At 38.9% G+C, this 22,800-nt stretch overlaps 1 protein-coding gene across 1 annotated transcript in view; it reads right to left on the reverse strand.

Moving 5' to 3' along the window:
* LOC150110639 (transient receptor potential cation channel subfamily M member-like 2) overlaps nucleotides 1-22,800 on the reverse strand; it is a 658,320-nt gene that overhangs the window by 194,668 nt on the left and 440,852 nt on the right. The window contains exon 21 of the mRNA XM_090403554.1: nucleotides 11,291-11,462. Within this exon, the coding sequence (XP_090259680.1) occupies nucleotides 11,291-11,462 (172 nt within the window). The remainder of the gene's footprint in view (nucleotides 1-11,290; nucleotides 11,463-22,800) is intronic.

The raw sequence follows: 22,800 nt of genomic DNA on the forward strand, positions 1-22,800 counted from the left end.
TTTTGTTTATTATTGTTATTTCTTGTTTTAGTCGTTTCCTCATGTCTTCGTTTCTTAGTCGATCCAGCAGAGATACTCCAAGTAATCTTCTTAGCGAACCCATTTCAGTAACTAATAATTTTTTCTCATCAGCCTTTTTGAGATTCCAGCATTCACTTCCATAGAGGATTATTGAGGACCATTGTTTTATAGATTCTTACTTTTGTTACTTGTTTGATGTCTCTTGCCTTCCATATTTTATTAAGTCATTCAAAAGTTTGGGATGCTTGACTGATTCGCCTGTTTATATCTTTTATAATTTCACCATTGTACTCAATAACTCCTCCAAGGTAGGTGAAAACCGGTTCTTCTTTTTCCTATTTGCATAATTTTTGTTTTGTCTATATTTATGTTTAATCCAGATTTTATACACTCCTCCTTTATTTTATCAGAAATTCACTGTAGATTTTCTTCTGTGCTTGCAAGTAATGCAACGTCGTCTGCAAATTTTAAATTTATCACATTTTTCCCATATATTTTGATTCCGGAGTCTTCATTGTTTAGAGTGTTCACATTTGGTCACCAGGTTTTAATGGTGATGAAGATATCTCAGAAAGGGTCAAGAGAACAGTCACAAAAGTGGTCAGTGGTTTTTGGAATGTTGAGAATGAAGAAGATTGAAAGAATGTAAACTGCAAAGCCTCATGAATGGGGGGGGGAGATATGATTGAGACATATAAGTTAGTTAGTGGTGGATGTTATCAGGTTGAGATGGAAGAAATTTTTCATAGAATGAGATGGGGGGGGGGTATAGAACAAGTGGCCATCTTTGGAAAATGTATAAGGAATGTAGAGCAGAGGAGTGAGCAAAGGTTCTTTGCATGGAGAGTAGTTGGTGAGTGGAATGCATTGCCAGAGTGCATTTTGAATGCAGACACATTGAATCAGTTTAAGCCATGGTTGGATGAGCTTTGTGTGTGACAATGTGTACCTCCCACGATGAGTCTCTGACTCCATGAGGTCAGATGTTAATAATGATAATAATATATATGCATCCAGTGGTATCATAATCTCTTTATTTTTGCATGTTAATGTCCTCCAAATCATTGCCATAATCTGATGTGATGACTTTACAACTTGTGCAATGTGATCCCTGAACTTTAGGTTGTCTACCATCACGATTCCCAGAATGGGAATAGAGTGACTGATGCAGAGGACATAGTGGAATTGTTCAATGAACACTTTATTGGAGTATTTCATCCTAGAGGAGTCAGTTTTAATGCTAGAGGGATAGAGGTACAGGGTGAGAATGTGTTTCAGTTAGTGAGTACTTTGGATGTCAGTAAAGCTTTGGGACTGGATGGTATTTCGCCACAAGTTTTGAGAGAATGTGCTAGGGAATTGACAGTGCCTTTAACCTGGCTTTTCAATGAAAGTCTGGCTGCAGGAAAGGTGCCCAGGGAATGGAAGGAAGGTAAGATAGTGCAATTGCATAAGGGTAGTAACAGACTGGAAGTGTCTAATTATAGGCCAGTCTGTGTGTCATCAGTAGTTGTTAAGATCTTGGAGAAAGTAGTGAGTGACCATATACAGCATTGGGCAGATGAGGGTAATGTTATCTGTAAGAGTCAACATGGATTTGTGAGAGGGCTTTCTTGTTTTAGCAATATGCTAGCCTTTTATAATAAAGTTACAAGAACATTAGATGAGGGAAAGGCATATACTGTTATGTATATGCCTTTTCTTATAACTTAGCTAAGGCATTTGACAGAGTGCCACATGATAAGCTGATATTTAAGTTGCAACACATGGTTCTGGATGTCAGATTGGTCAACTGGATTCAGGACTGGCTGTCTGATAGGTATCAGAGAGTTGTGCATGGTGGAGCAGTTTCAAGGAGGCAGAGGGTTACAAGTGGGGTCCCACAGGGCTCAGTACTAGGACCTATATTGTTTAACCTTTATATCAATGACATTGCCAGTGGATTGCAAGGGGATATTCAGTTGTTTGCAGATGATGCGAAGCTGTGAAGGATTATTAGTAATAGTGTAGATGTGGTAGCCTTGCAAGAGGATTCAAATAAGCTAGATAGATGGGCAAATGAATGGGGGTCAGTTTAATGCAGCAAAACGTAAGATCTTGAGGTTTGGGAAACATCGATGAGATGCTGCATACTGTATGGGATGAGTTATACTGGAGGAAGTAGGGGAGACAAGAGATCTGGAGTTGATGATTGATAGAAACCTGAAGCTTAGAGGACATATTGCAAAGGTGGTGAAGGTAACACAGAGGATTACTGCAATTATGAGGACACTGACCTGCAGAGATAAGAGGGTTATCATTCCGTTGTATAAGTCTCTGATCAGACCACACTTGGACTATTGTTCTCAGATTTGGTCCCTCCCCAGGATTTGAAGGGGATAAATTAACTGTGGATAGGATACAAAGACGGATGACAAAGATGGTTTCAGGACTGTACAAGGATAGTTATGAGGATCGGCTGAGAGAATGTGGACTGCAGAGTTTGGTGGATAGAAGAAGGAGAGGTGATATGATTGAGACTTTTAAACTGTTGAGAGGTGGTTACAGGGTTGACACTGGGGAGTTCTTTTGCTTGGTTGAACAGCTGGAAGGAGTGATGACAAGGGGCCATCCCTGGAAGTTACGAAAGGAAACTGTGAGCAAGAGGGTGAGGAGTGGTTTGTTTGCGTGGAGGGTGGTTGAACCATGGAATGCATTGCCTGATTGAGTGGTGAGAGTGAAAACGGTCAATGAGTTTAAAGAGTGGTATGATAGACTTTGTGTTTCTTAAGGGGGGACCTCCACTCGATGAATCTTGACAGACTTTATGTTCTTAGGAAGGACCTCCCATGATGAGTCTTTTGACTCCATGGAGGCCTGAATAATAATAATAATAACAACAACTTCCTTCAAAATTTTTCAACAAATTGTATGCTTTGCATTCCATTGTCACCTACCAGATTTCTGGACAATACACTTTGCAACAATGAATTGGCCACTCACTTGTCCATTCATCCATTCACATCCTCCTGTTAGGCTACAACATCTGCTTGATTCCTCATCATTCTCTCCAGTTTTGCATCATCTGCAAACAGTTGTATATCTCCATCTATACCCATCCTGATCTCCTTAATATATAGTTAAACAACAATGGTCCCAAAACAGACCTCTGCAGCATACCACTAGTGACTTTCCTCTTCTGGGATACCATATCTCGATACACTACTTGTTGATATCTATTTGACTGCCAGTAACCTATCCAACTCACTAATCTAGCATTGAATCCCATCTGCTCCAATTTAATGACCATCTTTTTGTGTGGCAATCTATCAAATGCCAGTGCAAAATCTAAGTATGCCACTCTATATGCATCTCCCTTGTCCAATACATTTGTCACCTTGTTATATTTGCATTCTATTCCTAGATAATGAATAGGATATGAGAAGGAATTGTAAAAATAACTTTAAATTTATGATTGATTATATATGGTTTCTAAGTAATTATTCATGCACATATGTTTATAGTTAAATTAAATATTGTGAAAATTTAAAAAGGCTTCATTAATTTTTTACAACACAGTGATACTGAGAGTCAATGCACTAATCCCAAAAAATATGAACCTGATATTTTTTCTATATATAATCAATGAAGAGTAAAGAATTGATTTTATGTTAATTTATAAAGTTAACCATGACTGACACAAGAATATTGGTTAGATGTAAAGGGGAATAACTTTTATTTTATTATAGTTTAAGAATCTCACGAACTCACACTCATTAACTAGATGGGGCAATCGATAAGGAATATAATAAAATATAAATGAAGGGTATGAATGAGATTAATTAAGATTAATTTGCCGGCCTGTTTGGCCGAGTGGTTAGCGTATCCACTTTCCAGCCAAAAGGCTGCAGTTCGAATCCCGCCGTGGCCATGGATGTTTGTGATTGTCTGTGAAAATGCTAGTGGTGGTGGTGGTGGTGGTGGTGGACAGTAGATGGAGTTGGTGTATGAGGTTGTGTGGTGGAGAAGGAGAGTTGTAGAGTAGGTGCCCTCCCTCGATGAGTCTTGGACTCCCTGGAGGTGTCAAATAATAATAAAGATAATAAAGTAAAAAATAGTTATAACGAATGGCACAGTTGATAGGTAACTAAATAAGTTAAATAAAAGGATATGAACAAAACTAATAAAAAAATAAAATAAAATAAAAGTTATAACAACTCCTTGGATGCTAACCCCCTTTAAGTCCAACTACTTAATTGACATTGAGCTTATGTAATTCCTCATATATCTCTTGCTTGCTCACCAGTAAGTCTTCTCCCATTTTCTCTATACTTTGAGCAAGATTACACATTGATGAGGATGAAACACTGTTATGTATTACTCATTGAATACTTTGACTATGGCCTCTGCAGCAGTTATGAATCTATTGTTTTCATTAATTATCATCATCCTGACATAATCATTTTTTTTTCTATTTGCCACATATTATTATTATTACGGGCAACTCCAGGGAGTCTTTAGATTCATCGAGGGAGGTCCCAAATCATGTTCATCTCAACTATTCGACATTCACACAGCATCTATCATACCTTGCCTTAAACTCATTCACTGTTACAGCACCCACAACAGACTCTGGCAGCTTATTCCACTCATTCACCACTCTAAAAGTAAAGAACCCAGCTCTAACATCCCTACTAACCACACTCTTGCCCAGCTTCCATGGATGTCCCCTAGTCCTCCCACCACCAGTCCTGTTCTCAAAAATATCTTCTGAATTAATCTTATAGAAACCCTTCAGTAATTTGAATGTCTCAATCATATCTCCCCTCCTCCACCTATCAACCAATTTCTGCAACCCACAAATCCTCAACCTGTTCTCATAAGGCCCATTCCACAGACCTGCTATCATCTTGGCCACTCGCCTCTGAATCCTCTCAACCTCCTCCCCATCAAGAAGAAACCTAGGTGACCAAATCTGGGCACAGTAGTCAAGATTAGGTCTTATCAAGGCTCGATACAGAGGAACAATAATATGCTTGTCTCTGCTCGTCAAAGTATTCTTCAGCAACCAAGTGATTTGATGAGCAGATTTGGCCACTTTTGCAATGTGCCAACCTAAACTTCAACTCCTTATCCACCAACACTCCTAAATCTCTTGCCTCATCAATTTCCTCGAGTACAGTTCCACCAATGTAGTAAACTGCTGCTAATCTTTTCACCCCAAAATGCATAACCTTACATTTTGACACATTAAATTGACATCCATTCTCCTTAGCCCAGACCTCCAATCTATCCAAATCATCTTGCAAAATTTTGACATCATCTGCATTCACTATTGCCCTACCCAACTTTGCATCATCTGCGAACAAATTAACTGTTCCTCTCAGATCATTTCCTATATCATTAATGAACAAATTAAACAGCAGTGGTCCAAGAACAGATCCTTGTGGCACACCACTAGTCACAGGCTGTCTTTTGGACTCTACTCCTGAATAAACCACTCTCTGATATCTCTCCATCAACCACCCTCCTATCCATCTCACCAATCCTATATCCATCCCCATATGCTGCATTTTACTGATTAGAATTCCATGTGGTATCCCGTCAAAGGCATTAGCAAGGTCCAGTAGAATCACTGTAAACCCATTACCCTTATCCAGTTCAGCCGTCACTGTGTTATAATATGTGAGCAAGTTACTGAGGCATGACCTACCCTTCACAAAACCATGCTGTCCCCGATACAATATCCCCTTTTCATCTATCCAATCTTGTATTTTCCTCTTGACAATTTTCTCCAAGACCTTGATAATGATTCCTGTTATGCTGATCGGCCGGTAATTTTCAACAGCAGCCTTGGAACCACCTTTATGCAGGAGAACTATTTTCCCTTCTTTCCATCCCCTTGGGAGTAACCCAGACCCGAGGCTCAAATTAAACAAAATGGTCAAGGACAATGACAATTCTTTAGCCACTTCACGTATGACACGAGCTGGTATACCATCCAATCCCACAGATGTATTGGCATTGAGGTTCTGTAATAGACTAGTTACCTCTACTTCATTCATCACAATTCCAGTATAAGCTGTTGGTTCTTCCATTCCTGCAATGTCACCACCTGGATGATATACTCTTGCAAAGTGCTCACTCAGTAATTCCACTATATCGACTGATTCAGTTACCTCCCTACCCTCAGCATTTTTAAAATCATTCTGCCATGAACATTTTTCCTTTTACTTGCAACATATTGAAAAAACTGTTTGGGATTCTCTTTAGCCTGCATGGCCAATATTCTTTCTTAATCCACTTTTGCTTTTCTTACCACCGTTGATACCTTTCTGGCCTGAGCTTTATACTGTCCTGTACCTGCAGGTCACCTTTCTCCCTTAAATTCCCTCCACAATTGTTTCTTTTTTTTTTGCAGCTCAAGCTTAATGATGTTATTCATCCATTTAACCCCTACTTGATTTATTATTCGGACTCTTGGCATACAGTCAACCATTGCCTCCTGCAAACACTTCTTAACCACCTCCCATGCACTATCAACATCCAGCCCTTGCAGTTTTACAAGCCATGGCACTGAGCCAAGCACACCCCTAAGCTTGTCATACTTACCAGCCTGGTAATTCCACACGTACCCTGTCTTAATTGTAAATTCCCTCCTTTAGCCACCTCCCAAGTCATGACCTTATGCTCACTCTCACCAATTGATGGCAACATGGCATGTTCATTACAGCCACATTCTCAGATGCGATTACTAGGTCAAGCACTCTCTTTCATGACCTTATGACCAGTCATGACCTTTTGATCACTCTCACCAATTGGTGGCAACATGGTCATGTTCATTACAGCCAGATTCTCAGATGCGATTACGAGGTCAAGCACTCTCTTCCCCCTAGTATTTTCTATTACATGCTGTCGCAGATAGCTGTCCCTTAATAACTGGATAAAATCCAATTCCTTCCTCCCATGTGCCCTCTCCTCCTTCCAGTCAATGTTACGTTAATTGAAATCCCCATAATAATTACCCTCCTTCCACTCATTTCTTCTATTTGACTATGCATACTATCCCCACCATCTATTCCATCACCTGGTCTATAGCAGCACCCAAATGTATATTTTGTTCTACTAGCCTCTATCTCACACCAAACAGCCTCAAATGTGCTCTGTTCTCTATCCTGCAGTTCAACTTCTATACTCCTTGGCTGCAACTCATCAGCTATCATCAATAACACTCCTCCCCCATTTTATTCTCCTTCACTCCTGAACATGCTATACCCATCACATTCAATCCCAATAGCTTTATCATCTTCTGTCAGCCATGTTTCAATAATACCCACAACCTGTGGCCTGGAAGTGTCAACCAAGGCCAAAAACTCCTCCTCCTTGTTCCTAATACTCCTGGCATTAGTGTACATGAATTGCAGAAGCCAGTTAGTCCCATCCCTACTTTGATGCCTTATACTAACTATCCCATTCTGATTTGTTGTCCTTCATGCTCGCTCGGCCATATTATACTCATTCATACACTCAACTGCCTCCCTAAAGTCTGCATATCTACCCCCTCCCTTAATAAATCTAGTTTCCCTGAGTCTGTACATCCACTTCATTCATCAACACTTTTTCAAGCCTCCGTACACCAAATCCATTCAAATGTAAACCATCCGTCTTATATAAATTCTTTCACCCATCGAACTCACTCCACAAATTCCACACCACTCTCCATGCATAACCCATGCATAAAGTCATTGGCAATTATGGCCCTCCTAAACACTTCACTGTCATACCGCGGCAAAATACTCACCATCCTAACTCTCTCACTCTTCTCTTTTGCTACCTCAAGTAATTCCCTCACATTCTCTATCATTTCCATTTTGTCTTCTTTCAAAACCTTTGTTCCTGCCATGACTATCATTTCTTTCACCCTCTGTTTTTGCGCTCTAATAGACTCACTGACGTCCTTAATGTTAGCACCTGGTTGGTACGATTTCGTCAAACTCTCAACTATCACACCTCTTAATAACGAATCTCCGTACAGCACTCGCTCCTTCATTTTGTTTACGTTTACGAACATTCTCTTATTTTTCGTATCAGACTTTCGCCGTTTATTAGATGGTATGTTCGGTACATATTTTTGCATATGCTCTAGCTGCCGCTTTGCTCTATGTATCGCTCTGCTCAACCGTGCAATCTCACTTAAATCATCCATTCATTCTGTATTTTTACCTTCAATTTTACTTTCAACGTCGCTCTCACACCTATCTGGTACTACCTCGCAATTTCTTATTACATCACTATTTTCTATATTTTGACTTTCTTTAATGATATCACTCTTGCCACCTGAAACACGCTTTAGATCCTCATTCTCCTTACATTTTCTGCACATATTCACTCCACTATCACCATTTAACCAGACTCCAACCACCCTCTGCAAAGCATACATCTCATAGACAGTGCATTGCATAAACTCTTTTATATCCAAATTCTTAAACAAACATGCCGACCTGGCCGCCATTTTTTTTTTTTTAATCGATGCATTTGGATGCTATCGTATCTTAAAAATAATAATTGAAATAACATAGAAAACACACAAAAATCGCAAAGACACACTAAGATACGAAAAGCGAACAATACTACGTCAAATTCTAGTAAAATTGCCAATGATAACATAAAATACTACTGATCTTTTCAGGAGCTCTCAACAAGCTGACGATCATATCAGTGCGAAGGCTATTTATTTAAAAAACTCCTTAGGATTTTTCTTGGTCAGGTTTGCTACTTTCTTTTGCTGTCCTTATCAACTCAGTCACCTTCCTGATATGCTCTTTATACTCTGTGCAACTGATTATTACCATTATTCATCATGTACTATGTTCATGGTGCCTTTTTTTGTTGTTGTTGTTCTTCTTCTTCTTCCAGATTTCATGCTTAATCTCTTTTACTCAGCCTTTTGACCATCAAAATACATCTGCAAGTTGATGCTGTTAATATCTTTGTGTCACTGCCAAAGCAGAATTTGTTTCCTTTTTTCCTGCTGAACTCCTCATTCCATGCTACAGCTCCAAGCTGCTTCCAAAGTTTTTCACAATCACCAGCCTTTTAGTTCCACATATACCCTTTCCTTACAGAAGTCTTCATATCACTAGCCACCTATCCATAAAATATGCAAGTTTGCTAGATCATTATTATTATTACCCCAAGACCTCACGGAGTCAAAAACTCATCTGGGAGGTCCTTTTATCACACACACACAGCTCATCATACCGTGTCTTAAACACACTCAAACTCCTTACAGACACCACACTCTCAGGCAACACATTCCAATCATTTACAACTCTGCATGAAAAAACCTGCCTCTCACTCTCCTACTCACACCCTCTTTATACAGTTTCCAGGGATGACCTCTGGTTCTCTTCCCATCTCCAGCATTGATCCTATAACAACCCCCCCTTACCAACTTGTAGGTCTCTATCATATCTCCCCTCTTCCTCCTATCCATCAGGCTCTGCAAATTACATCTTCTCGATCTTTCCTCATATTCGACATTCCAGAGGTCAGAAACTATCTTAGTCAGTTGCCTTTGGACCCTTTCCAACATCTCTTCATCCTTCTGAAAACCCAGTGACCAAATCTGGGCATAGTCCATGTGTGGCCTAATCAAAGCCTTATACAACGGAACAAGAATCTACCTACTTCTACACGTCAGTGTCCTCTGCATCATTCCCAGAAGTCTTTGTGATGTCTTCACAATTTTGGTGATGTGTCCCCTAAATTTTACATCCTTATCCACTATCACCCCAAGATCTCTTATTTCCTGTATCTCCAACAATATATCCTCGCCAAGCATAAATTCTGCATGCCATCTTTGTTTTCCAAATTTTAAAACCTTACATTTTGCAGCATTGAACTCACATCCCCATTTCTGTGCCCAAGCACTCAATTTATTCAAGTCTTCTTGTAAGGCCACAACAGCTTCACTACTATTCATGGTTTGTTCCAACTTTGCATTATCTGCGAACAACTGAATATCTCCATCCAAATCTTCACCAATATCATTAATATACAAGTTAAACAGTAATGACCCTAAAACAGATCCCTGAGGCACTCCACTAGTGACTTTCCTTTTCCTGGATATCGCTCCCCCATACACAACTTGTTGATACCTATCAGATAGTCAGTCTCCAATCCAATGCACTAATCTAATATCCAACCCCATCTTCTCTTGATAAGTTTGACTGTCAACTTATCATGAGGTACTCTATCAAAAGTCTTCCGAAATCCAAGTATATTACTGTGTATCCTTCTCCTCTGTCCAAGGAAGCAATCACTTTATTGTAATAAGTAAGTAGATTATTAAAACATGACCTCCCTTTAGCAAATCCATGCTGTCCATCAAAGATAATACCATTGTTGTCAACCCAACTCTGTATCCTAGTTCTCACAATCTTCTCCAACAACTTAACCACAACACCTGACACACAGATAGCCTATATCTTTGTGTTTATATAGTTTGATGCTCGAGTTCAATCACCTCCTTTATGAAGTGGCACAATCTTGCCTTCCTTCCACTCCTGAGGAACTTGACCGAGTGCAAAACTCGTATTAAAAAAATATATCAACGCAGGTGTCAACTCCCTGGCACATTCTTTCAGAATACGTGGCGATATATTATCAAGTCCCACAGCCTTTATTTTGCATGGAAAAAAAAAAAAGTTTTCAAATGCAACTATACTGCTAAATATTAATAGTAATATCAGTCTGGTTGGTTGAGTGATTAGAATATCTTCTCTCCAACCCACAAGCTCCAATCCCTCCAGCATCATAGGTGGTTTACTGCAAGTCACAAAGTCCTTAGCTGATAGAGAAATTTCAATGCCTTTTGTAAGACTACCATTCTGTTTATTTCAGGGTTGAATTAGTTTAAAAAAGTTCCATATTTAATCTCTATAGTATAGGTATGTTTTGTCTAAATGATAGATATGAATTAATCATATGTATTACTGCACAAGTGCAATTAATTCCTTTATTTTGGTCACAAGCTATGAAAGATACAAAGAAATTTGTGTGATTACTCTTGATATTTTCAGATAATTTGATTGAATATAGTAGAGAATCTTGCACGAGTTCTAAATTAACTCGCCTTTACCTACTAATACTAACAAACTATGTGCTAGCAGCTTTTCATGAGTGAAATTTATATAAAAAATAAATAATACTTATTGCTCACATTTTAATAGTTTTAAAAAATGCCACTGTTTATATAACAACTCATAGTCCAAAGATTGTTGCTTACCTTGCAAACTTTGCAAGTTAATATCCCAAAGAGACAGCGGAATAATGAAATAATATAACTAATAAGGTTTAACGGAGCAGGAAGACACATCCGGTTGGCAAAATCCATAACTAACTGGTAACGTTGAAATTTCCATATTGCATCACTGTCTGTAAGTTTAGTTGCTGTTGCACTAAATGGAAAAAGTAATTTTCAACAAATAACATACACTAATAGATACTTCTTTTAATTTTAACATAATATGTAGCATTGGTATGGATAGGTTAAGTAAATATCAATTAAAATCAAAAATAAGTCAGTATTTCACCATCATTATTAAACAGAGTATTACACAGAGCTCATATAGTAATTATTGAAACTGTACTGCTATTTTGATGCTTATTATCAGCGACATCTTTAGGCTTACTTATCTCTTCAGACCAACTGAACAAATGACAATTCACAATGATATACAAAAAAAAAAAAAAAAAAAGGATACATGTGAATTAATTACTCATATTACTGCACATATGCAATTAATTCACTGTCATATGCCATAAAGGATATGGAGAAATTTGTATGATCACTCAACAACCATCTCATGGTCCTTCTATATTTTTGTGCAACTTGATTGCTAGTTTCCTCTGTGATCATTCACTGTATATCATAATGGAGATGGCTTCCTTTCAGTGGTGTGCACCAGTTTGCATGAGTCGAGTGTTAAATTTTCAAGAATTATGCAAGCTGGCTGCTAAACCAACAATGACTATAAACAACAGAGCTTTTTTTTTTTTGTTACAATGAGCTGGTTGTTAAAAATTTACCAGCACATTCCTGCTTCCTCTGTTCCTTTTCCCCACCAACGTCAGAATACCAAAAAGCCATGTTCTTCAGAAGATCACTTATGGCCATGCTCTTCCTCTTATACATCTCAAATTCTACTCATAGTTTTGCTCCAACCTTCTTCATTTGACATACCCTGTAGTGCTCAAATATTCCAAGTTTTAATGTTACAAAAACAAAGACTTGTCTTATTTCCCCTAAGAATGATCTTGCTTTTCTGTCCTTTATCTTTTATAATACTCAGATTTCTCATCTTTAGCTGGATTACTTCAGCCTTTCTAGGCACAAACAAATCACATCCATAACCTTCTCAACTGAAAGTTATTCAAGATAAATGAAGCAACAAAAGAAGAATAGGGAGTAAAAACAGTATATTATAAATTGGTATAAATGGACAGTACAAATGAGAAGTAAAACGTAACCAAAGAAAAAGTTAATATATATTTACAAGATAAATAAAATGGTTTAATAATATATGAATAATAATAGTAATGTATCAAATACCTCAAAAAATTAAAAACATAAAAAATCCTACCAAAAAAAAAATTCTTCCACATTCATTTCAACATTTGTGATGTAAACACTAACCTAAATGATGTGCATCATCACCTGATAAACATTCAAACCTGATTTTGAATGAAGCCCAAATCTCAGCAGCAGCAACCACACCCATTTTAAAATTACACTTATCTGATTTCGATTTTCCTTCTGCCAAAATAGTGGCTGTACTTTTGTGCAGTCTGGCATTTCTGACCAGAGGATGCCTAATCTCGACTCTGCCTTTTTTTTTTATCTTCTGTGGCTTAAGGCTCCTTGCCTCATTATGGCTCATTCATCTGTTTCTCTAACTGTTTCCCCAATTCTGAAAATCATTTTGACCTTTAAAACTTCTTATCCATGAAGCTTGAATCCAAATTTCCTAATCGCAAAATTATTTTTCTTGGTGACTAATGTCCACAATTCTAACTGGATCCTTTTTTTTTTTCAAAATCCACTAACCAAGCTGGAAGAGAAGCAGAAGTATATGCTGCGAGTAATGATTTAAAGGAATCATTTTTGTCTTCTGATCAGAATTACTGACAATCCTCTCCAGTTACCTAACACTCTGAATCTGTTCTTAAACAGTTCTCCTTCCAGGTACACTGTTGAGATGACTACTCTTCTTGGTAATTCAGATAACAATTTCATTCAAGTTTCATCTCTTTTAGAACTTTCTCTTCTCAGCATCCCACAATCTCATGTAGTTTGGCGCTACAACAATGACAAGATCTCCATGACTTTTACTCCTTGTTTCCATGGTCATACTACTTCCATTCTTCAGATCCAGATATTTGTTGTGGGATTTTTTGTTACAGAAATTACCTATTTCTGAAAGCATTCCTTTCCCCACTATATTCAAAACATCCACCCAATATCCAAAGTATGGTTTTTCAACATGGGTGCTAAGGCAGCCCAAGAAAAGAAAAGAAACAATTTTACCATATGGCTTGTGACAGTGGCCTCCATGACTTTTACTCCTTGTTTCCATGGTCATACTACTTCCATTCTTCAGATCCAGATATTTGTTGTGGGATTTTTTGTTACAGAAATTACCTATTTCTGAAAGCATTCCTTTCCCCACTATATTCAAAACATCCACCCAATATCCAAAGTATGGTTTTTCAACATGGGTGCTAAGGCAGCCCAAGAAAAGAAAAGAAACAATTTTACCATATGGCTTGTGACAGTGGCGCACTCAGGATTTAATCTTGGAGGGGGCCAAGCGCTCAGGAATTAACCTGGGGGGAGGCCGAGCTGAGTAGACGATTTGCGAATACACACTATGCATCTCATACGACCTATGACTGAGCATCTGCAATGATCGCTAATTCATAAGTAGTATAGAAATAGAAGACATGACACAACATAAATAAAAAAAATGAATTTTAATTAGGAAAAGATTTTTGGAAAATTTTCTAGTGTTTTTCCCTTTTCTTTGGGGGGGGGGGTGCCTGGGCCCCTTGTCCCCCCCCCCTCTGGGTGCACCACTGGCTTGTGACAAGAATTCCTGCTTCATTTATAGACTACAACGAAGCCCACAATACTTGCAAAACTATCACTAAAAGAGCCAAGTCTAAATTTGATGAATAAATGTAGGAAACTTCTCACCATCGAATGACAGTTATTCCTTCTGGTTCCTAACAAAAAGCTGTGAGGGTAACTTTTGTCCATTGCATTGCTACCATTTGGATGAGAAAGAGTGGAAGCATAGATGTACAAAAGTTACCCTCACAGCTTTTATTAGGAACCAGAAGGAATAACTGCCATTAAATGGTGAGAAGTTTCCTACATTTATTCATCAAATTCAGACTTGGCTCTTTTATTAATGGTTTTGCAAGTATTGTGGGCTTCATTGCAGTCTATAAATGAAGCAGGAGTTGTTGTCACAAGCCATATGATAAAATTGTTTTCTTCTAGCATCCTTCTTCTCATCCAATTCCTACATAGAAGATGAAAGCAAACTTATTTTTACCAGGAACACTGTATCTCATGCCTCTCCCCCCCCCCATAACCTTCTGCCAGAAATACATCAGAAGAATCTTGAACAAACTGGATACAAAACAGGTTTCTTCTCCTGATGCAATCCACTAGTTCTGCTCAAGAGATGTGTTCCTGAACTAACACCTGTTATTTATCATTTACACTCCTTGGAAAGAGATCAATAGACATCTCCATGGGCAGGTACATCATGCCATGTAACAAGTCACATGTTTGTAGCCAGTATAAACTGGAAAAATATGATGATCCCAAGTCAATGCAACTGGTGAAATGGCTGCAAGAAGGGAAGCGATGGATTTTGAAAGAGGCATTGTGATAGAATGCCATGTTGCAGGACTATCTGGTCTGCAAATTGTTGACAAATCAGGCTATCCCAGGTCTACAATCAATGATACCCACAGTGGACAACTGACCACACTCACCAAATGTGACCATAGGGGTTCTACAAAGGATAATATGTAAAAACCACCATTCACTGCCGACATTGAATGTGGAGGTCCAGGCATCGACAGAACGATGACTCTGCACAAAAACATACAGAATGAAGACTTGCAACATGCGTTTCCATAGTAGGACTGCAATATACAAGCTCTGCATTGCCAAAACTAACATGCAACATTGTCTTCAGTGGTGCAAAGAGCTTGTGCAGAGGATGTGGAAACTTGGAGAGCTGTGTTATGCAGCAATGAATGGAACTGACCATTGTCTCTTTCAACAAGATAATGCATCCTGTCATAAGGCTGCTGCTATAGCTGAGTGATTTGTGATTGGCCACACTTGACTGGCCTTCACAAAACACTGATCTCAATCCTACTGGACATCTGTGGGATGAATGGGAACACTGGGTAAGATCAAGGGACATCCCCCATCCCCAGCAGTCCAGGACCACATAAAATAATTACAGGAAGAATACTTCAAAATTCCCATTGGTCAGTAGTGACTTTCTTCTTCCAGGATATTGCTCCCTTGTACACAACTTGCTGATAACAATGGATCAGATAGCCAGTCACTGATCCAATGCACTAATCTAGTATTTGTGTATTTATAGACTACAATGAAGCCCACAATATCGTGGGCTTCATTGTAGTCTATCAACTTATCATGAGGTAATCTATCAAAAGCCTTTGACCTCAATTTAGCAAATCTAGGCTGTCCATCAAAGATAATACCACTGTTGTCAACACAATTCTGGATCCTAGTTCTCACCAGCTTCTTGAACATCATAATCATAACACCTGACACACAGATAGGCCTGTATTAGATGTGACTTCTCCATACTTTCCTCGAGCCATTTCTTTTTCTCCCTAATCATCCCAGAACCTTCTTCAAATCTGACTTCTCTAGATCCCAGGTCATTCCATTCTTTTTTTTTTTTTTTTTTGTCTATGTTTTACTTTTGGAGCATCAGCTTTTCTTATGCTGTGTTTCCCTTCCACCCCGAGTCTCCCTGTTTGTCTTGCATACTCATTCTCTACACTCATAATACCCACTTCTTCATTCATAAGCACACCACGTCAATCTCTCCTTCCTTACTCTCCCACTTTTTCAAATCACTTCTTACTTGCTTAGATTCATTCACTGCACTTATTAGTCTCCCTTCCAGCAACAATCTCTCCAAATGACTCACACCAAAAACATTCAAATGAAGTGAATCACTCTATTCATTTTACCTCCAGGAAAACGAACCTTGTGCATCTTCTTGTTTACCACACCTATAATAATCAAATCGCTATACAATGCCACTCGCAGGTCTATCACTACCATTTTCATATTGACATCATTTTTTTATCTTCTTCACAGACATATCTACAATTCTCTTCATTTCACTCTGCATCCACCTCATCTCTTGTCTCAACTTCCAACACAGTTTTCAAATTTGGCCTTCTTTTGCTATCATTCACTCTCACTATTTTATTATTACTATTTGAGCATACTTTTCACCATCAGCGTCACTTGGGACCTTAACATTAATTGCCTGTTTTTCAACTTCCACTATATTCATATTGCTTTCATCATTCTTGCTACATCAATTGCTTGGAAGTTTATTTTGCACTTGGTTAGACTATAATAAATTTAGTTTAATCCTTTATCCAAGTGTAAGCAAACAAATTTTGTACCTGAAAATATCTTCAGGACTGAGGTAAGGTAGTGCAACACCAGGCAACTCTGAGCAAAGGTGGACCAAGCTCTCATTGCTCCTTGTCTCAGTATCTCCCATAACGCAAAGCCCATCTCTTTGCGGACATGTATACTGCTATGCATTAAGGGAAGGGCCACTACCCAGACCGGTTTCAACCTTTATTGAGGTCTCGTCAGTGTGAGGCAGACCCAAACGTGGAAATACTAAGGCAGAATGCGGAACAATACTGACTTGATGGGTGAAGCATAGATGCTTTTCATATTCCCCTTTGTTTGAGAAGGAAAGTTCTTTGAGTGGAGAATTATTGAGCTTTAAGCTCGCCCTGAAAGGGCAGTGAGATTAGCTGTATTTAGCTGAGCATAGAATTGACTTGGGTCTTTTGTATTTGCAGAAATTTGCTTCATTGTAGTCTGAAGCTTGCTTGATCAGTGAGTTCGGATGATTAATTGTCTTGATGAAGAACTTTTCTGCTAGGTCATGAAGGATGGATGTGATGTAGGGAATGTTGACTTCTCTGTGAATCTGGGAGTTTCTGATAAACCATGGGGCATCCAAACTCATTCTCAGACACCTGTTCTGTATTCTTTGTAGCTTTTGAATATTTGTATTCAAGTTATTACTCCATTAGGAGATGCATAAGTGATGACTGGGCATATTACATCCTGTATATGAGTAGTTTATTCTGAGTGTCCAGTTTACTTTTTCTGTTGATCATGGAGTAGAGCTGCGCAATACTTTGGATGTCTTTGAGCTTATGTGTTTTATATGACTGGTGAATTGTAGTTTTTTTGTCGATATTTACGCCGAGATATTTGACTGTGTTCTGCCATGGGATCTTAACTCCTAGTAAATGTACATCTTCCTTGATCTGAGGCTTCTTTCTAGTGAACAGTATGGCTGAACTCTTCTGTGGATTTGCTTGGATCCTCTATTCCATCGACCATTTCTCTAGTGTGTGAATACTGTTTTGGAGTCTTCTGATGGCTAGTTTGGGGCTGAGAGATCTTGCTAATAATGCAGTATCATTTGCATATAATGCAGTGATTGTTGAGCTTGGGTTTTGAGGGATATCAGCTATATAAATAGAAAAACAGCAGGGGGGGCCAGGAGTGAGCCCTGCGACACACCCGCCAGGACCTTGCATCTGGTTGACATAATTTCATTTATTTTAACTTGCATGAATCGGTCTTTGAGGTATGAGTGAATTATTTTAACTAGATTTGTAGGCATATTGAATGCGATGAGCTTGTAGAGAAGACCCTGATGCCACACCTTATCAAAAGCCTTCGCAACATCTATAAAGACCGCAGCTGTGTGGAGGTTCCGGTTGAAGGCTTCGGAGATGAATTCAATCAGCCTGTGGATCTGTTGAACGGTGATGTGGTTTTTCTAAATCCAAACTGCTCATTAGGAATTATATCTAGTTTATCCGTTTCAGATTGAAGCCTTGTAAGGATTACTTTTTCTGTGATCTTTCCAAGGCTGGACAGAAGACTGATAAGTCTGTAGTTTTCAGGGAGCTGGGAGTTTTTTCTAATCTTTTTAAATGGCATGATATCCACTATCTTCCATGTTAAGGGAAAGTACTTGAATCTGAGGATGGCATTTATTATGTTGCCTAGATGAACAATGGCTTTTCAGGGGAGTAGTTTGATTATTATGTCTGTGATTCCATCTGAACCTGGAGCCTTATTGTTGTTCAGGTGTGTTATGATATTTATAACTTCTGTTGGAGAAGTGGGTGTGACAGGTTCTAGGTCATCCTTTTGTTGTGTTATGGCCTGCCTGACTCGGCGATGTATCTTGTAGATAAGATTGATGTTCAAATTTTCATAAGAGGGGTTGCATTGAGTTTCCAAGCTCTCTACCAGAGCCTCTGCCTTTTCCTTATCAGTGTGGGCTATTCCTTTCTTGGTCTGAATTGGGGATAAAAGTTGCCTTTTAGTGCGGAAGGTTCTCAGGAACTTTCAAATGGAGTTGTCTTCTGGGTTTAGTTTCGTTAGCTTGGATTCCCAGTCTTGGTTTTGATGTTTTTGGAGAGTTTCACGGACTTGTCTGTTTAATTTATTCAGATTTGTTTTATCTTGCAGGGCTCTTGTGTTATGTAACCTCTTTCTGGTTTTGTTTTTGATTCTGATTAAATCCATGATTTCCTCAGGGATCCGATCACTAGGGTGAAAGACTGTAGTTTGGATAACTAACTTTATTGCTTTTTTGATTTGACTGGTATGGTTGTTTACAGCAAAGTCTATCTCCTCTTTAGTGAATAACAGGGACTGGGCCAATGTGTTCAGGGAGAATTCTGGAGAGCTTGTCCCAAGATATGAAAGAGTGGGGGGAGGGAAGAACTGCTCTTGTGTACCGAGTTTAAGCAGAATAGGGTTGTGATCGGACGAAAGTTCATTTAACGTTTCCAGCTGATATTGGTATCTGATGTTTTTGAGGATGACTATGTCAAGTACATCTGAGCTTCCAGCTGAGCTGTGATGGGTGGACTCTGTGGGTCCGGCTACAACAATAGAATTTTATATTGAGTAATGGTTTAGAGTTCGACCTTTTTCGTTGATTGTGGAGCTATACCAGGCTGTATGTTTGGCATTAAAGTCACCAGCCATGATGATGGAGTCTGTGAAGCCGAGAATGGTGTCCAAGTCAGATACCAGTAATGGAATGCTGGGTGGATTATATACAGCATAGATTTTGATACTGCCAGCATTGTTGGTATGAACTTCAATGCCTGTTATCTCTAGGTTCTTGGTTTGTGGATTGGTCAGAACATTGTGGCTTAGGAAATTTTTAATATATGTGGCTGTTCCTCCTCCACTGCTGGTGAGTCTGTCTGTTTTGTACATAATATAGTTCCATAACTTGGGGTTATTAGGTGGCTTGAGATGTGTTTCATTTACTAATATTATGTCAGGATTGTGTCTGTAAGTGAACTCTTGTAGTTCTAAGATTTTGTTACTCAGTCCATTGGCATTCCATGCAGTGATCATGAGAGAGTTTCCTTGTAGGAATCTTTTCACGGAGAATGGCGAAGGATTTGTCATGCTGAATTCTTGTAACATGGTAGCTAGTGAGGTGGTTAATACTGATGTTAGATTTGAGCTTATTTGATCATGGGATGGAGCAGCCTTTGTTTGTGCTGCCTCTGCATAAGTTTTGGGCATTTGTTTTCTTTCCTGAGTTGTCAAGCTGGAGATAATTTGGACCGGGGCGCAAACTGCATGGCTGTCTTGAGCATCGCTGAAATGTGTTGCAAGGGTAGTTTTTGCTGACCCTCGGTTCTTTGGGTGTGTAATGCATCACTTGTAGTTGGCAGGGCGAGGTCCTCCACAGTTGGCGCATTTAGCTGGTGTGGATCTTGGCTTGGTACACATGATGGTCTGGTGGACCTCGCCGCATTTCAAACGCCTGTAATTTGCCTTGCAAAGTTTTTGGGCATGGCCAAACCTTTGGCACCTATGGCACTGCCCAGCTGACGACTTTTTCCTTAGTGACTGAGTAGAAATTCTGAGGCCACAGATCACAATCAGTTCATATATCTCTTTCTGTGCCTTGTCAATTTCAACGAGCACCAGTGGCATTGGCCGTTTATCTGACCTGAGCATCCTGCTCACTTTTACTGGTGTTAGGCCCCGACTTATAAGGTCAGCAGTGATTTCTTCATAGGTGACACCTTCGGTTACCCCACAAAGTACTACTTTGAGATTCTTTTCACTGGGTGAAGCAAAAGTGTGATAAGGAAGACTTTTGTTATCCATTAGTTTTGCCATTATTGTCTGTACATAATTGTCTGTAGTCAGTGACTGAGGCTGGCTGGATTTCGACTCCTTCATCTTGATTTTAGCCCAGGAATATGAGATTTTATGTTCCCTAAGGGCTGATGTGACAGTGGTCCATTTGTCCTTGTCCCTTAGTATAACAGGTGGAACCTTTTTGGTGTTCCTCGGGACGTCTGGTGTTTGTGAGTCTTCATCCATCTGGTTCTCTGTAATTCTTCGTCTTTTGTTAGAATGCTCTCCCTAAGAGTTGTTTTGACAGGGGGATTTTGATGACAGAGCAGTAATGAGTTCTTCTTGTGATATCTCATTCTCCTCCTCTCCATCCTGATCATTAGAGTGAATGTACTGTTTTATAAAACCCGACCAGTCGATTCAAGTTTGCCTATTATGAGTTTCAGTACCTCTAGGGACTGCTCCTTATTAAGGATCTGGATCTGCTCTTTGATGTTTTCCATATCAAAGTGGCGATTTCCTGCCAGCAGAAATTGTTTGATTGCAGTATAAATAATCCTGCAGGGCAATGGGCCTGCCAGCAGAGTATCCTGTAGACCAAGGTGGTTACTAGCAAAATAAAATCCCATAGGGCTAGGGGCCTGCCAGCCAGCAAAAGTCCTGTAAACTGAATTGGTCTACTAGCAAAATTTAGTCTTGTTGCGACCCACTAATTGGGGAAAGGAGTATCAGTATCTCACTTGGCCCCAGTTTGGAAACCTACCTCCCTATAAAACCTTAAATCCACCACTGGTCATTGCAGGTGGGGCCTGCCGACCATTTGACATCTTGCACATTTCGTGCAGAGGGGGAGACAGTAGGAATCAAACTGTGTCAGCGCCAGTGCAATGTGAGATTACTGAGAAACCTTGTATGCAATGTATCAGGCTCAGTCTAAAATAATACGTCCATTCTCATCAAAAGCCAAAAGCAGAATCCTCGGCATCATTCCCTTCATTGCTTGACATCTTGAAAGCTCAGTACTTACTTCAATAAACCTTCTTAAACTGCTGCCTGAAGATCGCTCGAGATACTAAGGCAGAAGTAATAGAAAAGGTCATATTTACCTATAGGAGTTGCCAACAGGTGTACCACCTTATTATTGAATTACTCTGAATTTAGAGAAAGATGTTGGAAGTTTATTTTGCACTTGGTTAGACTATAATAAATTTAGTTTAATCCTTTATCCAAGTGTAAGCAAACAAAGTTTGCATCTGAAAATATCTTCAGGACTGAGGTAAGGTAGTGCAACACCTTTGTTTGCTTAAACTTGGATAAAGGATTAAATTAAATTTATCAATTGCTTCATTTAGCAGATCACTTGTTCACTTTCTTAAAAGTTTTTTACCAATATAATATTTCGCTACTTTTTTTTTTTTAAATGACTCTCTTTGCTATCAGACGAGACTCATCCTTCTCATGACATTCTCACTACTAACACCTTCAGTTACAAATACATTATTGCCCATCAAGTCTGCATTTAGATCACATGTTGAACATACCCTCCTTCCACCCACCTTAAATACCCATAATTTATCGACATAAACCAGAGCATATATATATAGCACATCTCACATTTCATGGAACTACTAAAATCAAAATTAAACTTTTGTAACGACAAAGCCACCACCATCTTTCCTTCGTTGGTTACTATACTCTGCTCTAAGTTTAATGATTTTGTAAACACTTAAACAAATGAGCACACATATAACAACCTCTACAAGCACACAACTTCTACTGATACTCTTAGGCATAAACAAACTAGAAGGTTTGTCAAAAATCTTATCTGAACTGGGAGCCTTCTTTACACAAACCTTCTAGTGAAACGCAATCTAGCAGTCTTTCTTTTAGGGTATCTGCTGCTCAACTTTAATTCTTTTAAAACTTTTAGGGACTTTTGGTGAATCTTTCTTCTTTTTCAGAACTGCTTCTTTAACTTCTTGTGTCCACTATGGGGTTCTTATTTTTCTCTCCTTACAGTCAACTTCACCACATAATCCCCACTAGCTGAATCAATCAATATCTGCTTCAGAGTTTGCCACTGAGACTCCAGGGTTTGGTTCTGTTTTGTTTTCAAATTTTCTTCAATAATGTTTCTATAGTTGAGTATACAGTTTACCTGTAAAAGCTGCTCAACTTTAATTCTTTTAAAACTTTTAGAATTTTGGTGAATCTTTCTTCTTTTTCAAACTACTTCTTGTGTCCACTATGGGGTTCTTATTTTTCTCTCCTTA

The sequence above is a fragment of the Typopeltis vanoorti genome, chromosome 1 (genome assembly GCF_054136105.1).
Source record: "Typopeltis vanoorti isolate ZY-2024b chromosome 1, IOZ_Tvanoo_1.0, whole genome shotgun sequence".
NCBI classification, from domain to species: domain Eukaryota; kingdom Metazoa; phylum Arthropoda; class Arachnida; order Uropygi; family Thelyphonidae; genus Typopeltis; species Typopeltis vanoorti.